This window comes from Pseudonaja textilis, chromosome 8 (genome assembly GCF_049901715.1).
Source record: "Pseudonaja textilis isolate UNSWEBS1 chromosome 8, rPseTex1.2, whole genome shotgun sequence".
NCBI classification, from domain to species: domain Eukaryota; kingdom Metazoa; phylum Chordata; class Lepidosauria; order Squamata; family Elapidae; genus Pseudonaja; species Pseudonaja textilis.
The window spans coordinates 50,762,193-50,785,820 of record NC_141997.1 but is presented as its reverse complement, the minus strand read 5'-3'; the positions used below and the strand labels follow the sequence as shown (position 1 = coordinate 50,785,820).

Genomic DNA, 23,628 nt, shown 5'->3' with positions numbered 1-23,628 from the left:
CTTCAGAAGCTTCTGGGATGAGAAGCAAAACGTCTTCAAGGAAAAACAAAGTCCAGTTGCCTCTTGAAAAAAGCACTTTTGGGACAACCATGACCTGGAGAACCAAGAATCTCCATGGACCTTCCTTTAAAAATGTTTTCTTCTCATCCAAGAAGCTCCTTCAATTCTGAAGAAGAAGAACTGGAGAAACTTCTTGGATGAGAAGCAAAACGTCTTCAAGGAAAAACAGTCCAGTTGCCTCTTGAAAAAGCAACCCAGCCAGATAATCAGCGGAAGTCCCTTTATTAGCTCCAACTTTACCCCCAATGTCCTGGTTACCTTCTGGCTGGAGAAAAACTCTCCCAGGTAAACAGCCTTTGGCTGCAGAGAATCAAGTCCAAAACATGGTCAACAAAAACTGTAACTATAAGTCCAGTAAAGGCAAAATGGGGCAATTAGTCCGGCAGGGCAAGAGAAGAAATTCCAGGCGTGAAGGCACGGCAATAACTCAACACAGTTGGGAAGACACCAGGAACACAGATAACTAAAGTCAACACAAAATAAACTCACATTTGCTCCCAGCAGCTGCCGCATCTCTTTTAAACTCTCATTCCCAGGTGTGGCTAATGAAGGGAATCAAGGCCCTTTCCTCCCCGACAAGCCATGCAACCCACGTTGGTCCCTTCTCCATTCCTCCCTGCATGCTCGAGGATGAAGAGGGGGTGGGCCTGGGTTTTCCTCTGAATCCCCTCTCCCTTGTTCTTCCTCTCCCCTGCTCTGCCCAGCCAGACCTTGCCCTCCCCCAGTTTCCTCTACAGCCAATGGAGCCACATTTCCACTCCCTGTCAGCTGTTCGTCTTCCTCCTCAGATTCAGGCTCTGACAGGGGCATGACAGAAACTTTAATTCTAGAGTCCAAACGCCACGATTATTTCCCCCTCTTTGCTTTTCCTAAGAAAATCTTTTTTTAAAAGGACATTTCATTCCCAGCTCCTGACTGACCCATTTTCCTGGTTCTTCTTTTAACCCACTTTCAAGCTTACAACTGCACTGCCTGCTGGTTGTTGGTTTGGTTTTTTTTTCTCCTAAAGCTTGCATTTTGCCTTTAATGTGTTTTGCAAGCATCTGGGTGTCGACAGTTATGCGATCCGAAGGGGCCGTGCAAAGACTTTGGAAAAGTGGGTTTGGCGACCTGTGGCAAATGGCGTCCCTTGAAATCTGGAAAAAAAGGCTTTTTCCTCCCAGGTCAACGGGAATGAACTTATGACAGGTGCACCTTCCAAGGTTCATATGATTCCCTTTTGTGACCTTCTGAGAAGCAAAGTCGATGGGGGAATCTGGATTTGCTTAACAACAGTGTGACTAACATTTAGATGGCCGGGTTTCCCTTAACAACAGTGGCCAGAAAGGCTGCAAAATGGGACTAAGTTCACTTAACAGCCTTGCTTAGCGACAGAAATGTTGGACTCCATTGAGGTTGTAAGTTGAGGACCACCTGTGTACGAGCAAGGGGGTTTGTTGTGAGCTGAAGCCTGTAACAATTTAGTGCCAACTTCCTTCAAATTATAGAACTTTGATCTATAGTTTAAATAAATTGATCTAAATCAAATAAATCGACCTAAGGAGTTTTTGACTGTAATGAAATTATCTGCCTCTGTAAAAGGATACAGGTAGGCCTCGAGTTATGACCATAATTGAGCCCAAAATTTCTGTTGTTAAGTGAGACATTTGTTCAGTGAGTTTTGACTCATTTTATGACCTTCCGTGCCATGGTAGTTAAGTGAATCACTGCAGCTGATAATTTAGCCACATGGTTGTTAAGTGAATCTGACTTCTCTGTGGATTTTGCTGGTCAGAAGATCGCAAATGGGGATCACCTTGGGACACTACTACCGTCATAAGTATGAGTCAGTTGCCAAGCATCCGATCCCATGAGCCTAATGAAGCTACAATGGCCGTAAGTGTGAAAAATGGTCATCAGTCAGTGCCCTGTATCTTTGAATGGTCACTAAATGAACTGCTGTAAGTTTGAGGACTATATTTAGGTGCCGAGTTCTTGTATACGGGGGAAGATGTTGTTGTGTTGTTTTTGGAAAGGAGTCACTTCTCCTTGCCAAAGTTGTGTCATTCCGTGGAAAACGGTTATTTTCACCCCACGATTGTAAATTATTCACAGCTTTCTGTTATTTTTCCCCTCCCTGCTGCAAGAACTGGGAGTAAGAAAAAAATTGAACACGCTGTTATCCACTTGTTTATCCTATACTTATCTCGAGATTGGAGCAATCCAAAGGCGAGGTCAATTTTATTCGACAAAGGGCAGATGGTTAAATATATATATATATATATATATATTCTTCTTTATTGCTCAGTCCGGTCCTGTTTTGGTTATAGGCAATTATGAGATGGTGAGAGAGAGAGAGTGAAAGAGAAAAAGAGTGAATGAGAGAGGGGGACAGAGAGAAAGAGAGAGGGGGGAGGGAGAGACTGTGAAAAAGAGAGAGAGAGTGAAAGAGAGAGGGAGGGAGTGAAAAAGAAAGAGAGAGTGAAAGAGAGAGAGAGAGAGAAAGTGAGGGTGAAAGAGAGATAGAGAAAGAGAGTGAAAGAGAGAGAGAGACAGAAAAAATTGGATTTTTTTCCCTTCCTTAGATCACGTTGGGAATTACTGAGTGTTGGAAAACAGATCAATAATTTATAATTATCTTGCCTGTAGCTGGAAATTAAAGTAATGTCCTTTTTTTTTAATAGAGAGAGAGAGGATGAATGGCAACAGTGCCTATTGACATGGATGTATTCCACAGAACGACCTGTTTTATTTAATTTTGTTTTTTCAACCTTATAGGAAATCAATGGGTTGACGGTGCCGTTGGTCAACCAGGACAGAGAAAAAAATGCTGAGAAGCGAAGCCAGCCACTAAAGTCGGAGAAAGAAGCTTTATTGATAGGTAAGAGGTAACTGAGATGACCTGGGGCGTGGCACAAAGGCAAACCCAGTCAGATCATCCATAGGAGTCCCTTTATTAGCTCCAACTTTGCCCCCAATGTCCTGGTTACTTTCTGGCTGGAGAAAAACTCTCCCAGGAACAGCCTTTGGCTGCAGAGAATCAAGGCCAAAACGTGGTCAACAAAAACTGTAACTACAAGTCCAATCAAGGCAAGATGAGGTAATTAGTCTGGCAGGGCAAGAGAAGAAATTCCAGATGTGAAGGAACAGCCATAATTCAACGTGGTTGGGAGGATGCCAGGAACTCAGATAACCAAAGTCAACACAAGATAAACTCACGTTTGCTCCCAGCAGATGCCACACTCAGCTTGCATCTCTTTTAAACTCCCTTCCCAGGTGTGGCTAATGAAGGGAATCAGGGCCCTTTCCTACCCTGTAAGCCATGCAACCCACGTTGCTCTCTTCTCCGTTCCTCCCTGTGTGACCTAGGATAAAGAGGGTGTGGGCCTGGGTCCTCTGAACTCCCTCTCCCTTGTTCTCCCTCACCCCTGCTCTGCCCAGCTGGATTTTGCCCTTCCCCAGTTTCCTCCACAGCCAACAGAGCCACACTCCCAGTCCTTGTGTCAGCTGTTCGTTTTCCTCCTCGGATTCAGACTCCAACAGGAGCATGACACTAACTCTCCGTGACCTTTTTCCAAGCATAATGTTGGTCAGGCCTTCAAAAAGGAGAATCAGCCTCGGAAGTATTCTGCGTTTCAGTGGGTGAGAGACCCCAGAAAAGAGGTGGAAACCCCCTATATTTGGATAAGTTGGCTAAACTAAGAAATAAGAAACACATCTCTGAAACTAAACGTTTTTCATAAATCCATGCAATGTGGCCCTTTGTGAAAAGAACTGCAACTGGGTCTTAATGATTTGGTGAAAACATCTCATGAACTTTGTGGAGTGGTGTGGTGGCCCTAGAGGTGGAGCTCTCGCCTTACAATCAGGAGGCTGTGAGTTCAATCCTGGGTAGGGGCAGATATTTCTCTCTCTGGACACAATGAGAATATATCGGCTGAACAAAACTCTGCCCTGGCAACAGGAAGGGCATCCAGCCAGTAAACACACAGCTCCATTCAGTTGCCCAGACGCCACCCCACAAGGGATTATGGGGTCATTAAAAGAAGATGATGATCTCATGAAATTCGTGTTTCATTCAACTTTCTAAAATATAGACGTGCTGGTTTAGAATTGTTGGTTATCGCTTACACACCAATGCATTATTCACAGAAAACCTTTAGAAGAGGAGTCTCCAACCTTGGCCACTTTAAGACTTGTGGACTTCAACTCCCAGAATTCCTCAGCCAGCAGACCAGGGGTCTCAACCTTGGCCATTTTAAGACTTGTGGACTTCAACTCCCAGAATTCCTCAGCAAGTTTTGCTTTGCTGGCTGAGGAATTCTGGGAGTTGGAGTCCAACAAGTCTTAAAGTGGCCAAGGCTGGAGACCCCTGCTTTAGCGTTCCCGTGTTTCTTGATACTTGAATCATGCTTCAAATGATAACTAAAGGAATGATTGTAAGTTGTGGACTACCTGTCTGTGTTCTCTGTAGCCATCCATTGGCTAATTTTCTCTGCGGCCATCCATATGATCAAGCTAGATTTTTGTAGACCTTTGCTGCTTAGCACAGAGAGAGTTAATTTAAGGGGGAAGAAAGTAATTTTTTCCCCTTTAATCCATTGATCCTCTATACTAGCTTCTGTTTGTCACATGAGCTTCCCTGCAAAGAGATTTTCAAAATGAGAAAAATATAAATGGAAAAAAATGTGGTTTAATTTGCCCACTAATCTGAATTTGGATGCAACCCAGGCAGAAATTATTACAAAAAAAAAAAAAAAATTCAAGGCAGCCTAATGCTGAACAGGGTTGATAGCCAACACATGTTCCTAACCAGAGCCACCAAAGAAGTTTATTTAAAAAAAGAGCAAGAATTTTATTATTCGAATGCCTACAAATTTTGATGGGCAAATCAAACACAGCACGCGAAGCTACAAAAAATTCCAGCACGTCTTTGAATCATTGAATAAATATTTTCTTCTCTCTCTCTCTCTCTTTTTTTTTTTGTCACTTGGAGATGAACTCTTATTCTTGAAAGTGAAGGGTTTGGGTTGAAATTTGTCTTCTTGTTGAATTGTTTCAGAAACACAACTGCTGACTTTTTGGTTGAAATTCAGGTGCATTTATGTACAATAATTATTTTATCCTATTTCTGTAGGGCCTGAATCAATTATCACAGTTTTTTTTTTGTTTTAATTTCATTTTAATACAGGTATCATATCCACATTCCTTCACGTTCATCCTTTCGGAGCTAATATTGAATATCTCTGGTCGTATATGCAGCAGCTGGACTCTCGGGTAAATTGGATTTAGAAGGGGTTTTTTGGGGCGGCGGGGGGGTTGAAATTTTTTAAAAATAAGACGAGGTAGGCAGCAAATGTTCCGGTCCCCGTCTTTTTTCACAAAATGCAAATAGAATGGCTTTAGATGCTCATTGCTGCTTTTTGCTGAGGTTACAAAATAAATTCCTGGACAGAAGTAACCCTAAATGTGATTAAGAGGATTCATTTATTGTCTTCTATAGATTTTACAATCAATCCTTCCTTACTGCATTGAAATCCGGACAACAGACCAGAATAGAATAACAGAATAATGGAGTTAGAAAGGAGACCTTGAAGGGCTTCTAGTTGAACCCCTGCTCAGGCAGGAGAAAGTGTACCATTTCACCCAAAAGGCTGTCCAATCTCTTCTTCAAAAAAAATCTCCAGTGATGGAGAGCCCACAACTGCCGGAGATCTTTTACCTATAACTTGGTAAAAACATTGACATAGGCAAAAAGTTTCCGTTACTTGAATCCTCTTTGGTGAGCTTTTCAGTGGTGAAGAATTCTCAAAACTTCCATAAGTTTGAAGAACAGAGCAGAAGATTAGAATAGAATGGAATGGAATGGAATAAAGAATAGTATAGAATAGAATAAAGAATGGAATGGAATGGAATAGAATAGAATAGAACAGAACAGAACAGAACAGAACAGAATAGAATAAAGAATGGAATGGAATGGAATGGAATGGAATGGAATAGAATAGAATAGAATAGAATAGAATAGAATAGAATAGAATAGAATAGAATAGAATAGAATAGAATTCTTTATTGGCCAAGTGTGGTTGGACACACACGGAATTTGTCTTGGTGCAAATGCCTCAGGGTACATAAAAAGAGAAGATACCTTCATCAAGAGTCAAGAATCATCAGATACAACACTTAATAATAGTCAAAGGGTACAATAAGCAATCACATCATACTAGGAAACAGTCAATATAAGTTGTAATATATAAGGATATAAGCGACAAAATTACAGTCATACAGTCACAAGTGGGAGGGGACGGGTGATAAGGAGTGATGAGAAGAGTAATAGTAATAGTAGTGCGGACTTTGTAACTAGTTGAACAGTGTTGAGGGAATTATTTGTTTAGCAGAGTGATGGCTTTGGGGGGAAAAACTCCCCTAGTGTCGAGTTGTTCGATGTGCAGGGCTCTATAGCATCGTTTTGAGGGTAGAAGTTGAAACAGTTTATGTCCAGAATGTGAGGAGTCTGTAGATATTTTCACAGCCCTCTTTTTGACTTGTGCAGTATACAGATCCTCCATGGAAGGTAGATTGGTAGTAATTATTTTTTCTGCAGTCTTAATTACTCTCTGAAGTCTGATTCCCCCTATTTGCTTTCCTTTCCTGCTTTTCCATGGTCTTCCTTCATTTTATTTGTATTTTACACTACAAAAACTTTAATTATATATATATATAATATATATGAAATCATAGAAATATCTTTTTCCTCCTCCTCTTCTTCTCCTCCTCCTACTTTTTCCCTTCTCCTTTCCCCTTTCTCCTAATCTTCTTCTTCCTCTTCTTCTTCCTCTTCTTCTTCATCTTCTTCTTCTTCTTTCTTTCTCCTCCTCCTCCTCGTCCTCCTCCTCCTCGTCCTCCTCCTCCTTCTTTTACCTCCTCCTCCTCCTCTTCTTCTTCCCTTTCTCTTTCTCCTTCTCCTTCTCCTCCTTTGCCTTCCTCCCTAGATCTCAGCGAACGAAATAGAAATGCTTTTGATGCGGCTTCCACGTATGTTTAAGCAAGAATTTTCCGGCGTTGGAGCCACGCTGGAGAAACGGTGGAAATTTTGTGCCTTCGAAGGGATTAAAACTACTTGACCACACAGTTGGATCCGAAGCCGCTCGGGGAGAAACGTGTGACAGACTGCGATGACAGAGGCGAGCTGAAGTATTAAAAGGAGGAGAATTAGGTTTGGCTCATAGCCTTCCAAACCTGGTTTTAGTTGCACTTGTGATGTCCTCTCGTGAAAAATGTAGTCGTGTGCCAGTTCCAAAAACGAAAAGGAGGAAATAAAATGCTCCTGAAATGTTTCCTATGAAAACTCAAAACCAACCAATAACTCTGCAATCATAATGATCTCATTATTTAAAAGTACGTGCCCTCTTATTAGCTCACCTTGAGCCAACTGGAAGAAGGTTTCTTGGTTTCTAAGCTCCAGCAATGTCTGTGTATGATGTGGTAGATCTTCCTCCAAAATGTTCATGCCTAAGAGTCTTTCCGTTTCATAAGAAGACAATAAAAATAATCAATAAATGAAATAAATCCGATTTCATAGTGAGAAACCAGTACATACCAAACGCCAACTTGAAAAAGGAAAAAAAAAAATGTGTTTGAATAGTTATTTGTATTTTGTAAATTAAGTTATTTGCTCTACCAGGGACTTTTTGCCTTATTGCCAGAGGCCTGAAAAAGAAAAAATGAAACAAAACAAAACAAAACAAAACCCCACACAAATGTGCTTGGATTCTTGGACATTGCTTTCTGCAGAATATTATTTTTCTAACATAACGGTTCTCCATTCTAAGTTCCTTTAACATGGATTGCATATCAATTTTCATAAACGACGTGTAAATAAAGAGGAAGGCAGTGTTACTGTATTGTATTTGGTATGTAACATTCAGGGTTATGTATCTGAAAATAAGTATCCGGTTGCATTACTGTTACAGATTTTATAGCAAATATATTGATTTTTTTTTTTCAATAAATAGGAATTCTACCATAGTTGGACTTTTACAAGCTGACTTTTTTTAAAAAAATGTATTTATTTTGTCCTGTCCCCTCCTCCCCATCTCCTCATATATTTTACAATGCATTATTATTATTATTATTATTAAATATTTAGTGAGATTCGCAGCCTTTGTGGCTGGTTGGTAGCTCAACAGCTCGAGTCCTAACCAAGGACCTAGGAACTGTTTTTATTTTTATTCATTTTTATTTATTTTATTTTATATTATTATTATTATTGGTGGTGGTGCTGGTGGTGGTTAATCTTTAGTGAGATTCAAAGCCTTGGTTGGTAGCTCAACAGCTCGAGTCCTAACCAAGGACCTAGGAACTGTTCAGGTAGCATCGGAGGATATAAGCTGTTCCAAGCAGGGTGTTTTTTTGTAGAATCAGGGTGTTCAAGTCTGATAAATTCAGGATTTCCAAATAGTGAGCCAGCCCTTTAGGTATTGCTCCAAGGGCTCCAATGACAGTTGGGATAACACACGATTTCTTTTTCCAAAGTTGCTCAACTTCAATTTGTAAGTCACGATACTTTGTGATTTTTTCTTGCTGTGTGTCTACAATTCGTGCATCAACAGGTATTGCGATATCAATGAACCAAACCTTTTTCTTTTCAACCATTGTTATGTCAGGTGTGTTGTGGGCCAAGTGCCTGTCCGTCTGAATTCTAGAAGTCCCACAAGATCTTGACTTTTTCATTCTCCAGAACCTTCTCAACCTGATGTTCCCAGTAGTTGTTACTATATTCAAATCCAAACTTTGGGCACAGTTTCCAGTGAATGATTTTAGCAACTTAGTTATGGCGTTCCAGGTAGTCAGTCTTACTGCACCCACTGATTAAATGGTCACTATTTCATCTTTCTCATTACAAAGGTGGCATTATTGTTATTATTGCTATTGTTGTTGTTATTAGTATCATTATCATTATCATTATTATTGATTTAATCACAGACTTACAAGGACAGTCGAGCCCCAAATTTCCATTGCTAAACAAGACAGTTGTTAAGTGAGTTTTGCCTCATTTTACAACCTTTTTGGCACCATTGTTAAGAGAACCGCTGCAGATGTTACGCTCGTAACATGTTCAGTGAATCTGGCTTCCCGGATTCTTCGAACGGTCACTAAAATGGATGGTTGTAACTCATATAACTAACAGGCAGGTAATCCTTGACTTATGACCACAATTGAGTCCAAAACTTCTGTTGTTAAGCGAGGCATTTGTTTTATTCCATTTTGTGGCCTTTGTTGCCGCTGTTCTTAAGTGAATCCTTGAGGTTGCTAACTTAGCAATATGGTTGTTAAGCTTCTCCGTTGAGTTTGCTCATTAGAAGGTCGCCAAAGGGAGGAATCACGTGACCCCGGGAGACTGCAACAGTCATAAGTACATGCCAGTGGCCAAGTGTTGTGGCCTGTCCCTCCATCAGCCGAATCAGAGGAGGAGGAGGAGTGAGAGTCAAGGTCAGCATCAAGACAACCTGAGAGCTGCGAGGGGGAAGAGGGAATAGAGCTGGCAGAGAGAAAGGGGGGGCGGAGCCTGGGCTGTCCATCAGCCCTCAGATGGAGAGTCAACCGTGCCCAGGTCTGGAGGTGGCTGATGAGGAATAGGAAGAACAGCTGGGCCCAGTGCCTGGATGCCCAGATGGCAGAGGAGAGGAGAGCAGTGGAAATCTATGAGCCGGTCCTTGGGACGGAAGAGCCACCACTGCTAGCGAAATCCCACCCTGGCTCTGGGGATAACAGGCAGGGGGCGGAGACGAATAGATGTGACAGACAACTATTCATCTTCAGGCCGGATGGATTTGTAAGCCTGCAGTGAGAGAGAAACTTTTTATCAGGGCTCCTAATAAATGTAGGTGTTCCTAAATTGCTTCAACTCCTGAGGGTTTGTCACGTTTGGGAAGCCGGGTGAGAACACCAAACCTCTGAATTTTGATCACGTGATCACTGCAACAGTTGTAAGGGTGGAAAACGGTCACAAGTCACTTCTCCCCCACCCCCAATACTGTTGTAACTTCAACTGTCACTAACGAATGCTTGTAAGTCAAGGACTACCCATATATAATTAACATACGGTACATACGCCTACATATATAATAGCTGTAGTTTTGTAAGGTGGGAGGGGAACAAATATTTTCCATTGGTTGAATTGGGCGGGTGGGGGGTATTGCTGGCTGGTCTCCCCCAAAGACTTGGAGGAGGTGTCTGGAGATGCGTTTCAGATACCTCCTGAATCCTCCCGTGCCAACCTTACAACGGTCCACAATGAGGGTCTTTTTAATCCAAATAGGGGGAAATTTCTATCCTATTAATCGATCGATTTTTTTAAAAAAAAAATTCCCCTTCTTCCCAGTAGGGTTAATTAAGCCAGTGGGAGGAGAAAGCAAAAAGAAATAAGAAAACACATCTTTCCAATTTGCATGGTGGTGATTGCAAGGAACTCCACAGAGCACAATAACGTTTGTCGTTTTCCAGATTATTTTTCAAGTGTTTCTGTCTGGTTCCCTGGACAATTAATTGAGGGTGTCAAAATTGGCAGATGTCCATCACGGCTCATCACACAGCCCATTACCCAGATCGTTACAACACAGGAGGCTGATGGACACACAGCCAGTACCTCGGCCACAAAGGTTCTTACGAAAAAGCCAACCAACCTGCAAACTTCAACTCCATCAACCAATCAAGAAATAACAACACAGCCAACCATCCCGCTTACAATAGAGCCAGCACGCCACACCTCCCCGTTAGTATTAATAGAGAGACGACAGCTCTGATCACGCTTGGCTTGCACAAGCATGAAGCCAAAAGTACCAGCCTGAAGATGGCGAGTGGGACCTCGCCAAAACGTTGCCAAGATACTCTCAATCTTACACGGGGAAAAAAATCCAAACACCTGAGATCTGGGGTCAAATTGTGCATCTTCTTATTCCTTTGGGACGCAGAACTAGACAGGTGGATACTTTTCACAGCCGGATAAAATTTAGTTTAGTTTTTTTCTTTCTTTCTTTCTTTTTCTCCCCTTGAACAAAGTCCAGGATTTTCTGCTGCTTTCAATCACCTTCCACCCAGTGGATGAAAGCGTTCTCATGATTTCATCCCTCTCTCTATTATCTCCGCGTTTTATACTTTATTGTATTCCCTTTGCTCATTCTGCCCAGAGGTGAGCTTCAAACATTTTAGCAACGGGTTTTCTCTGTCTGGTTGCTGGGTGGGCGTAGCCATGGTGGGGTGTGGCCTAGTTGGCCTCTTGCACCACGGCGAGGCGGGGTGTGTTTTTGCCCTCCCCAGGGTCCCGAGGCTTTCTTGGAGCCTCCGGGACGGCGAAAACAGCCTCCCCGGGCTCCAGAGGCTCTTTGGAAACCGGAAATGGGCTCGTTTCCAGCCTTCCCAAACTTCTGGGAGGCCTGTTTTGGGCCCTCCTTGGCTCTGGAGGCTTCCCTCAGGCCTCTGGGAGGACAAAAAATTGGGGACTCCGGGGAGGGGCGGGGTGGGTGGGACCAGCAAGGAGTGAGATTTGCGGGTTCTCCAAACTGCAGAGAATCTTAGCTCGGGGCAATCCTGAACCCCTGCAAACCCCCAGCAGCTCCACCCCTGACTCTGCCCCTGAATTATATATATATATATATCAGGAGAGAGAGAGAGAAGACAGAAGGGATTTTTATTTTTATTTTTTGCTAGGGGAAAAGAAAGAAATCATCAAATAGAAGGGATCACGCCACGTTCCCGGTCTGCCAAAGGCTGGGTTTTCCTCGTGGTTTGTTTTAATAACCCGATGATGGCGGTTCCTACATGCCTGGGTTGAGAGACCGCAGAATCTTTCCCAGCAACGAGATGTATGTGATTAAATGAACCCAGGTGGCAGCTGAGAACTGGTGGGAAAGGGAAGGGGTGGGGGAGGGGGGGCTGTTTTTCATTTTTTTTCCCCTTTTATTAATTTCGAAAGCTTCTGTCTCATTCGCCGCCGAGCGTGCGCTACGCAGAATGAGGGTGGCAGATGCACACTGCAGATCCTGCTTTCTACGAGCATCTGCTGGGGCTGCATCCATCTATTTTATTGGATTGCTAGCCCCAGACCTCCCCAGGAGCGGCCCGTTTTCAACCTCATTTATGGAGTGGAGTAGAATTAGGGTGGGGTAGAGTAAGAATAGAATAGAATAGAAGAGAATAGAATAGAATAGAAGAGAAGAGAAGAGAAGAGAAGAGAAGAGAAGAGAAGAGAAGAGAAGAGAAGAGAAGAGAAGAGAACAACAGAGTTGGAAGGGACCTTGGAGATCTTCTAGACCAACCCCCTGCTTAGGAAGGAAAGATAGATAAATGATAGATATGTATGTATGTATGTATGTATGTATGTAGAAAGAGAAATAAATAGATATAGAAATAGATTGATAGATAGATAGATAGATAGATAGATAGATAGATAGATAGATAGATAGATAGATAGATAGATAGATAGATAGATAGATAGATGATAGATGGATAGATAGATAGATAGATAGATAGATAGATAGATAGATAGATAGATAGATAGATAGATAGATAGATAGACAGGCAGACAGGCAGACAGACAGACAGATGATATAGATGGATGGTTGGATGCACGGACGGACAGACAGACAAATAGATGATAAATAGATAGATGATTTATAGATATAGAAGTAGATGAGAGAGAGAGAGAGAGAGAGAGAGAAAGAGATGGATGGATACAGATGATAGATGATAGATAGATAGATAGATAGATAGATAGATAGATAGATAGATAGATAGATAGATAGATAGATAGATAGATAGATAGATAGATAGACAGACAGACAGACAGACAGACAGACAGACAGACAGATAACAATAACAATAGCCCTTAGACTTATATACCACGTCACAGTGCTTTTACAGCCCTCTCTAAGCGGTTTACAGAGTCAGCCTCTTGCCACCAACAATCTGGAAAGTTATGGACCTCAGAAAGATAGAAAGCTGAGTCTACCTTGAGCTGGTCAGGATCGAACTGCTGGCATGAGCGGAGTTAGGCTGTAATACGGCATTCTAACCATGGTTCCACCACGGCAGAATGGAACGGAATGGAACAGAGCAGAGCAGAATAGAATAAATGGAACAGAACGCAACTGAAGAAAAGAGAATTCTACAATAAATAAATAAAATGGCTGATGTTGCTGAAATCCAGAGGCAAATTTTTCCTTCCCTTGAAGGGGTTGGTGGTTGACAATACTGCAAGGTCAGATGTTCTCCCCTATACAGGCAGTCCTCAACTTACAACAGTTCATTTAGTGACCATTCATAGTTACCGTGGCACAAGAAAAAAAGTGACATGAACGTCAGCCATGCTGAGGAATTCTGGGAGTTGAAGTCCACAAGTCATAAAAAGGCCAAGGCTGAGGACCCCTGCACTACATGATTTCAACTGACCACTGTGGGTACTTCTTTGCAAGAGGAAGTTGTCTACCTTCAACTTGGTGATGATGATTTATGCAACTTGTATGCTGTCCAACTCTCAATGACAAAACAAGGCTCATAACCAAGAAATGGCAATAAAACTTTTTAAAAAATTAAAAGATGGCAAGTGTTATATAGTAAGAGGTCTCCTTCTCCTTCACCAAAGGCCTGGGTGAAGATCCAGGTCGTGGATCTTCTAAACCAGAGGTCTCCAAACTTGGCAACTTTAAGACTTGTGGACTTCAACTCCCAGAAGTCTCCAGCCAGCATGGCTCAAAGTCTTAAAGTTGCCACGTTTGGAGAGCCCTGTCCTAAACCCTAGCTGAGGTGGGTCTAGTTGGATCTTGAGGATGGGTGGAGAGAACCATATTCCAGAGAGCAGGAATTACTACAGCAGAGATACACCTCTGAGGTCCAAAGAGATGTTAATTCTTGGCTTCTGGTCACTCTGATATCAAACGTTTCTCAGAATAACAGAACTTAATTACCAAGTTGGAAGGGACCTTGGAGGTCTTCTACTTCAACCCCTGCTCAGACAGAAACCCTGAGCCCATTTCAGACCAATGGAGGTTCAATCCCAAGAGAAGGATCTTGGAGTCCTAGTTGACAACCAATTCAATATGAGCCAACAGTGTTCAGTGTGTGCAGCCAAAAACGCCAATGGAATCCTAAGTTGCATTAACGGAGGGATACAATGGAGATCAAATGAGGTACTAATACCACTCTATAAATCCTTAGTAAGACTACACCTAGAATACTCCATCCACACTAGAAAAAAGTTGTTGAGACTCTAGAAAGAGTGCAGAGAAGAGCAACCAGGATGATTAGGGGACTGGAGGATGAAAGATATGAAGAATGGTTGCAGGAACTGGGCCTGGCTAGTCTAGTGGCCAGGGGAGACAGGATACCAGTCTTTCAATATTTGAGGGGCTGCCACAGAGAGGAGGGGGTCAAGCTGTCTTCCAAGGCACCTGTAGGCCAGACAAGGAATAATGGATGGAAACTGAACAAGGAGAGATTCAGCCTGGAAATAAGGAGGAATTTCGTGACAGTGAGAAATGGAACAGAAGTTGCCCTCAGAAGTTGTGTGAGCATCATCACTTGAGACTTTCAAGAAGAGACTGGACTGCCATCTGTCAGAAATGGTGTAAGGGGTCTCCTGCTTGAGCAGGGGGTTGGACTAGATGACCTACAAGGTCCCTTTCCAACTCTGTCATTTTAAATCTGAACAAATCTCTTCTTCATAACCTCCAGTGTTGGACCACCCACCACTTCTATTAATTGTTTCTCACTGTCAGGAAATTTCTCCTTAGTTCTAGGTTGGGTCTTTAATGAATAACAGAATGACAGAGTGGAAAGGGTCCTTGGAGGTCTTCTAGACCAACCCCTTTCTCACACAGGAGACTTTAAACCCTTTCAGACAAATGGCTGTCCAGTCTCTTCTTAAAAAAAAAAAAAAAAACTCGATTGCAGGAAGTACGATTTCAGCAACAGAGTGGTCAATGTCTGGAACTCACTACCTGATTCTGTTGTCACCTGCTCAAACTCCTATTCCTTTACCCTCAAACTAACCTCTGTTGACCTCACCCCATTCCTCAGAGGTTTACAAGGGGCGTGCATAAGCGCACAATCATGCCAACCGTCCCTGTCCTATTGTCCCCAATTATTAGTTCCCATTTCTTGCATTTAAACGTATGTATATTCTTGTTTATGCTATATTGCAAGCTTTTGACAAATAAATAAAAATAAATAAAAACCTCCAGAGCTGAAGCAGCCACAACTTTTGTCTAACTATCAGGAGGTTCCTCCTTAGTTCTAGGTTTATTTATTTATTTTTATTTGTTTTATTTTATTTGTCAATCGCTAACAAGATACATGTATAAGAATAAATATAGTTTTGAATACATGGACACATAGATACTTATAAGAAAATATAAAAGAAACAACAGGACAGGGACCGGTAGGCACAATTGGTGCGCTTATGCACGCCCCTACAGACCTCTTAGGAAAGGGGTGAGGTCAATAGTAGACAGTCTAAGGTTAAAGTTTTGGGGTTTGGGGAAGAAACCACCGAGTCAGGTAGAGTATTCCAGACATTGACCACTCTGTTGCTGAAGTCGTATTTCCTGCAATCAAGTTTGGTGCAGTTAACCTTGAGTTTGTGTCTATTGTTTGCTCTTGTATTGTTATGGTGGAAGCTGAAGTATTCATTGACAGGTAGAACATTGCAATGTATGATTTTATATACTATATTTAGATCGGACCAGAGGCAGCATAGTTCTAGGTTTTCTAGGTCTAGAATTTCGAGTCTGGTGGCATAAGGTATTCTGCAACGAGTAGAGGAGTGGAGAACTCTTCTTGTGAAATATTTCTGGACTTTCTCAACTGTGTTAAACTGTGTTGGATCTCTCCTTGATTACTTTCCATCCATCCGTCTCCTTTCTAACTAAGGGGCCTTAAGTTGACTTCCAGATGAACCGTTAATTCTAAATGGCAGCTTCTAATTTTCACGTGACCCGTATCTTCCGAGCAATTCCCTCTTCTCCGCCTGTCTCAAATGTCCCGGGAGCAATTATTCTGCTCACTAGCTTTTGTTTGGCTTCTCCGCCACATGCCGAACAGAGTATCCAAGGAACAAAACATGAATCCAATGTTCAAATGGTTCAGTCAAATGTAAAACATTTCCTTTTCCCCACCATGCGGGGAGATCCTGACCCAAGTCGAAAAAAGAAAAGAAAAAAGAAATCTAATTTTTGCCCAAAGATGGATCCCAGCCTGGTATGTGTAAATTTCTAGTCTTTTGGCTTCTTCTGTTCCTCCGTATGTAGCACCTTTAATTAGTTCATTATGTGATTTGTGTTTGTTTTACGGGAAGTCTTCTGAGTAAAAGGAATTGCAACAGTGGGTGGGGAAAACCTCATCTTATCAACCCACATAATCAAAGATGTATAATGACAATGTTCCACAGAGGGGAAATTTACATATAAATGGCCAACCGTACGATTTGCAGAGAAAGTAAGGCGCGAGCAATTGCGACGGGAAACCCATAAACACGGATGTAAAAGGAACGCAGTGATTTGGCGGAGGAAAAAAGAAAGAAAAGTATGTATTAAACTGGTGAGGAATGAACATCTCCCAACTGCCCTGGCGTGTAGCACAATATGGTGATCCGTAATTTCTCCACTTCTGTCCACACCTGAGCTGTTTATTTTTATATACCTACATCTCTTTAGCTCTATATTTCTCTCTCTCTCTCTCTCTCTCTCTCTCTCTCTTCCATCTATATTTATCATCTCTCTATCATCTATCTATCAATCATCTATCTATCAATCATCTATCATCTATAGGCTTTCAACAAAAGGCTGGACTGCTATCTGTCAGAAATAGTGTCTCCTGCTTGGGCAGGGGGTTGGACTAGATGACCTACAAGGTCCCTTCCAACTCTGTTAATCTGTTAAATCTAGATTTATCTATGATCTGTCTCTCTCATGTCTATTGAGCATATCTATGTATCTCTCTATCTCTGTCATCCAGCTATTATCTATCTATCTATCTATCTATCTATCTATCTATCTATCTATCTATCTATCTATCATCTACCTATTTATTATCTGAAGTCAATAAAATAAGGACCCAGATTGTTGTGGGCAATATGCAAATAATGGTTCTTCATTATAAACCATCCAGAGAGTTATGAGGCAGTATATAAGCCTAAATATGCTAGTGTGAGAAACCTTTATCTTCTTTATGTTAAGAATAAAACAAAAAAATAAAAACAAATCACGTATCTACTATAATGCAGTGTTTTCTTAACAAGATTGCTTCTTCTCTGCAACACTTCCTAGAGTGATCGTATCACCATGGTATAAACCCAGCATAACATAAGCAAACAAACAAATACAGATTTTAAAAAGCAATAAGCCCCAGCCTTCTTGAATATTTTCAAGAACATTTTGAGTAAAAAGATTTTTGGAAAAATATTTTCCCCAAAAAGGATATATACACTTATTCAACTTCAAATATATTTACTTCATCTGGATCAACAGAATAAATTCCCTACATCTACTTTTTTCTAGATCCCTGGCAGAAGAGTTCTAATACTAAATCTAACTATCTACCTATCATCTATATAACTATCATCCATATATCTATAGTATATTTATCTATCATCTGTCTTTCTGCTTGCCTATCTCTCTCATGTCTATCTAGCATATCTAGCTCTCTAGCTCTCTATCATCTATCAATCATCTATCATCTGTCTATCATCTATCTATCATCTATCTATCTATCTATCTATCTATCCATCCATCCATCTATCTATCATCTATCTATCTATCTATCCATCCATCCATCCATCCATCCATCCATCCATCCATCCATATCTATCTATCTATCTATCTATCTATCTATCTATCTATCTATCTATCTATCTATCTAATCTACCTACCTACCTATCATCTATCTGCAGAGTTCCAGCTAACTCCTATAAAAGCTATAATGCCCGAATCTCCCCCAGACTGGCTACTTTCCTGGAAAGTTCCCATGCAGGATATGAGATCCATAGCTGCTCTCTAGTTACTAGTATCTGAGACTGGATACCTTCTTTTTCAAATGTCTTTCAGTTGGCAGCCAAGCAAATCCCTTCCTTTATCTCTGGGTCCTCTAAGGCAGTGGTTACCAACCAGCAGGCCAGGGACCACTGGTGGTCCATGAGAAAATTTTGGTGGTCTGCAGAGAAATATTCCCCCCCACCAAAGCAATTAATCCAGGCTGCACAGGACACAAGACTGCGCCACCCACATGGCCCACAGGAACACAAGGTTTGCGTCGCTTGCATTGCGAACAACAGGAGGTAGTGAGGGGAGGGGGGAAAGGACAGAGGGGGGAAGCTTGCCCCACTCGCCCCCCGCGCCTGGCCTGGCCACTGGGCTGCTTCTTTCCGCTTCTTCCTTCTGCTGCTTTTGGCTGCACAGAAGGAAAGCAGCCAAAGTCTTTCTTTCTCTCCCCAAACTCTGCCAGAAATGAGTCTTTGGGACCCTGCAAGGCCTCCTGCTCCAAGAGGCTGCGCCGGTGTGACAAGTCTCACAAAGACTCATTTCTGGCAGAATTTAAGGGAGAGAAAGAAAGACTTCTGCTGCTTTCCTTGCATGCAACCAAAAGTCTCTCTCTTTCTCTCTTCCCCTGAGAACGGAGCTGGAGACGGTATCCTCTGATCCCAAATAAAGTACGATTGATCGGTAGGAAAACGGGGTGGAAAGTTTTCCTGCAGACATTTTGGGGGGATTTTCCCAGGGTCTCTGGTGCGTGGGATTTAAAATTATGAGTCCCTGAGGTCGAAAAGGTTGGCAACCCCTGCTCTAAGGAATTATTTCTTTTTATCTGTTCTAAATCATCTTCCACAGATGACCCCGCCACCCTGGAGGTGTATCCACAGAGAGAAGTTTAAAAAGTAATATAAGTAAAAGAGCAACAGGCTTTTGACTGTGTCTTAGTCTTTACTGGTTATTTCACCTTCTTAAATCATTGCTTCTCCTGGTCCACTACAACGACTCCTTGTTCCTTGGGAGTTACTCCAGTGACGGGATTAAGCCGGTTCTCACCAGTTCAGGAAAACCAGCTGTTAACTTTCTGAGCAGTTTGGTGAACTGGTTGTTGGAAGAAAACATGAGGGCAGAGAACCAGTTGTTAAATTATTTGAATCCCACCACTGAGTTATTCCCAACTTTAACCATTACATCACCTCATCTCACTACCTTGGATGGATTGGCATGTATAAAAGTTGCCTTATTAACCTGTCCACTGGCATGACATATATTTAATTCGTACCGCAAGTATCATTTCTCTATTAGGATATTGGGGGGAAATGAGACTGTCATTTGCAAATAGATTTATCCGTACAGTGTTTCTCCTTGGCTGTATGATCTTGAACACTCTTGTTCTTCCTGCTATTGTGTGCTAATGTTTCTGAAATGAGATTGAACAAAATATGAAGAATAACTATTTACAGAGAGTGATTTTATAGAATGAGGTGTTTGATTGTGGCTGGAAGCCTTATTATAGTTAAATAGGTTTTGCAAAGAAAAAAAGAAAAAGAAGAGTTATCACCGATTTCAACCTGCTTTTCAAGGAGATCAGTTCAATTATTCTGTTATAAGCTTCCACCAATCTTATCAGCTTCAGTTATTAACAATTGTTGAACAATACCGCATATTTATTTCATTGAAAACTAGGAGATTTTATCGGCGCTTTAAAACTCCTGTCCCAAACACGACAGGGATATTTGAAAATGTTCAGAAGCAAAACTGAAAGATTTCTCAGTGACTTGGAATTCTATTTAAATCTAATCCAGAAAATTATCAGGAATATATAGGGAGAATTTCTTCCGTTCCACCTATACCTGTTACATAAAACGTTAACTTTCCTAACTGTTCTGACAGTCTACTGATCCAACCAACGGCTATGTTGGATCTCTCCTTGATAAATGTCCATCTATTACTGGGAAAATATGTCTACCTAATTAAAAACATGACATATCTAATTCTCTCAATCATTCATCATTCATAGTGCTTAAGAAACTGGACTAAGACTGGAAGATCTAGATTCTAGTTAAATGAAAACTTAATTCTTTTTCAAGTTATGCTCAAATCTTGATGGTTGTTAAGGATACATTCAGGTAGATTTTGTGGCACCAATACAAAAGTAGCTAGCTTTGGCTTTTCTCTGCTTAAAAAAACAATCCATTTTGCCTACAACACTAGTATTTCGCAGATAAATCCTTCCTACTATTAACCAAGTTTGATCCTGTTTAGCTCATGAGTTCAGACAAGGTTGACCAGGTGCTTTGAAAAGTTGGGTCAACCCTTAAATAGCTTAATGGGATTACATCTATATAAGCAAATCGAGATTATAATATAAGGTTTTACACCTATGCAGGTTTACACCTACCATAGATTTTTAGTTTACTTTACTTTATTGTCATTGCACTTCATACAATGAAATCAAACACCACCCTCAGTGCACACTATGACTTATATTTTACAAAATGCAAGGTTTTATACCTAAGTAGGAGAAAAACAAAGGTACAAGTCCAGATAAGGCAAAACCTGGCTCAAAAACAGTAACTGTGAGAGGGACCTTGGACTCCAAGTGGACAATCCCTTAAATATGAGCCAGCTGTGTGCAGCAGCTGACAAAAAAAGCTAACACAAAATCTTGGTCCTATAAAAAGAGGCATAGAATCAAAAACAAGTGAAGTATTAGTACTATTGTAGAAAACTTTAGTAAGGCCGCCCCTGGAATACTGTGTACAGTTTTGGTCACCACATGACCCAAAAGATGTTGAGACTTTTGAAAAAGTGCACAGTAGAGCAACTAAGAGGATCAAAGGCCTGGAGACTAAAACATATTGCAGGATTTGGGTTTGGCTAGTCTAGAGAAAAGAGTAGGAAGGGACATGATAGCAGTCGTCCAATATTTGAGGGGCTGCCACAAAGAGGAGGGAGGGTCAACTTATTTGCCAAAGCACTAGAAGGCAAGTCAAGAAACAATGGATGGAAACTAAACAAGGAGAGAAGCAACCTGGAATTAAGGAGAAACTTCCAAACAGTGAGAACAATTAACCAGTGGAACAACTTGCGACCAGAAATCATGGGAGCTACATCACTAGAGGTTTTTAAGAAGAGACTAGCGAGAGTCACTTGTATCAAATAGTCTAGGATCCGCTGCCAGGGCGTTGGACTAAAAGACCTCTAATGGTCCCTTCCAGCTCTATTCTGATTAAATTAAATCGAATAGGCTGATAGAAGCAAGACAGGCCAAATAGCAGCTTTGGCCGGAGATAAAATTTAACCCAGGGAACCCTCCAGGCTTTCATTCTTAGGCTTAATTGGTTTGCCCTATCTCCTCACCTTCATAATTGCATCTTGGAGAGCTCACAATACAAGTCAATTAACAATAAAAATATAAGCGCATCATAAAAACGGAATTAGAACAATAAAACAATTCCTCGATAGGCCGACAACAAAGGTTTTAAAAGTCTTACATGACTATTACCTTCCGTTAAAATGTAGCGGTGCCCAGGAGATAACGAAGTAGCATCTCAGAAATTTCCCTGCCAATGGCGTGATGGCGCCACAGATTATAAATATCCTTCTTGGTCATCGTTGACTTCATTTCCGAAAATGGATCTTATAAAGAATCGTCATGACCAGACAGGTGCTTTATGGGAAGAGGAGACACCCTTACAAAACCAACTAGGTCAACCAGGAGTAAGATGTGGGGGTTCACCAAACTGCACTCCGAGCGTGGCCTTACCAAGGCCTTATAAAGTGGCATTAACACTTCACGCGATCTTGATTCTATCCCTCTGTGAATGCAGCCTAGAAGCGTGTTGGCTTTTTTTTGGCAGCTAAATAGATAAGCATTGGCCTTTTACCAGTTGTGGGGTTCAATTTTTTTTTTTTACTACCAGTTCTGAGGGCGTGGCATGGTGGGCGTGGTACGCTGGGTGTCGCGTGGTGGGCGTGGCAGGGGAAAGATACTGCAAAATCCCCTTCCCGCCCCACCCCGCTGGCCTGTTTTCCAGTTCCGTTCTCCTGTGCAGGGCAACCGAAGAAGACCCAGCCCATCAGCTGGGACTCAATGGGAGAGAAGAGATGGGGTTGGTGGGGCCAGTCAGAGGTGGGATTGGCCGGTTCTCTGAACTACTCAAAAATTCTGCTCCTGTTTTTCCAGAACTGGTCAGAACCTGCTGAATACCCACCTCTGCCTCTTCCATAGAAATACTGAGTTCTCAGCAACCTTCGTTGTGTTCATTCCTCAACTTCTTCTGGATTGCAACAAATCGTGAATTATTATTATTATTTTTTGACATGCAGATATATACACAGTCACTCTGTGAATGTTCTTGGTGGTCCTGTTCTGACCCAAACTTTGTTCCAAGTAAACAAACACTAAACAGAGATAAAAGCAAAACCTTTTAATACTTCTCGGTGAATTCCGTTCATTCACAGTTAAAAGACTATTAAAACTGATTGTCTCGGATCAGAACGAGCCTTGCCAAGGTGGTTCAAGGCTGCCAAGAACACTAGATAAAGTTACAAAGAAAGATTTCAAACACAAAGAGTCTCCAAACACCAACCAAGATATTGCGAACATCCACAAGGCTTGAGTACAAGAATTTCTTTGCTTCCTGCAAAGAACTCTGGTTTCTCAGCTGGCTTTTATCTCTCTTCAGGGAGGGGCCATTACTTTGCAGCCTTACTCCCGAGTTGCCCATGCTGCTGCAGCTGCTCTCTCCTTCCAGCAGCCCTGTGCACACACGCACTGGGCACAGGCTCCTCGGGGGCCTCTTCCTCACTGCTGCCAGCCTCCACCATCTCCGAAGGCAGCACTCCACTCCCTGATGGTCCTGGTCCCATCCTTGCATCACCCGCAGGCCCCTCATCCGAGTCCTCGCTCTCCGAGACCTCAGCCGTCCGCACCTACTGCCAGCGAACCACAACAGCTCCATAGATTTAAAAAAAACCAACTTTTTGTGGTCTGAGATCCCATTTATCTAAAACCCAGTCTAATCTTCAAAAGCAAAACCTACTCCTTTTTCCTCCTAACTGGGGGCGGGAAAAAAGGCGCACAAGTTAAACCCTCTGAAAAGCTTGTGAGACAGCTACGGTAAGAGAAGACGTCTCTATTTCCAGGTTTTTCAGCCGGGATAAAAATCGTGCGATGGAGAAACTGTCTCATTCCAGTTGCACAATTATCTTTAAGATGATCGGGGCACACGGTGCCATCTTCGGGATGGCAGAAAACTCCCTCGCCATGGCAACGGGGTTGATCCGTCAAAAGCCACATTAATTCCACCGTTAGCAATTTCAGATCCTTGAAGAATAAAAGGAAGTTGGGTGGCGTTCAGCTTCATGATATGTTTTCATATCTCGCAAGGCGAGTTCACCGGTTTCCCCCCCCACACACACACTCCACCGCCGTTTCTCATGAAAAGCAGAACCAAAATAGTGATTCATTCTGTGCCTTAAGCAAGGAGTAAATCTTGTTCTCCTAATTTCAACTTTTAAAAGGCTGCTAAAACAGTTTCTGAGTCAGAAGGGAAGAAGGAAACAA

The 23,628-nt window shown here is 41.9% G+C and overlaps 2 protein-coding genes across 2 annotated transcripts in view; one reads left to right on the top strand and one right to left on the bottom strand.

Moving 5' to 3' along the window:
* The window catches only part of ENOX1 (ecto-NOX disulfide-thiol exchanger 1), a 449,429-nt gene extending 441,365 nt beyond the window's left edge, over positions 1-8,064 (top strand). The window contains exons 15-17 of the mRNA XM_087938075.1: positions 2,818-2,920; positions 5,231-5,316; positions 7,029-8,064. Coding sequence (XP_087794201.1) covers positions 2,818-2,920; positions 5,231-5,316; positions 7,029-7,160 — 321 coding nt within the window. The 3' untranslated portion in view covers positions 7,161-8,064. The remainder of the gene's footprint in view (positions 1-2,817; positions 2,921-5,230; positions 5,317-7,028) is intronic.
* TNFSF11 (TNF superfamily member 11) overlaps positions 1-23,628 on the bottom strand; it is a 258,185-nt gene that overhangs the window by 72,558 nt on the left and 161,999 nt on the right. The window lies entirely within an intron of this gene.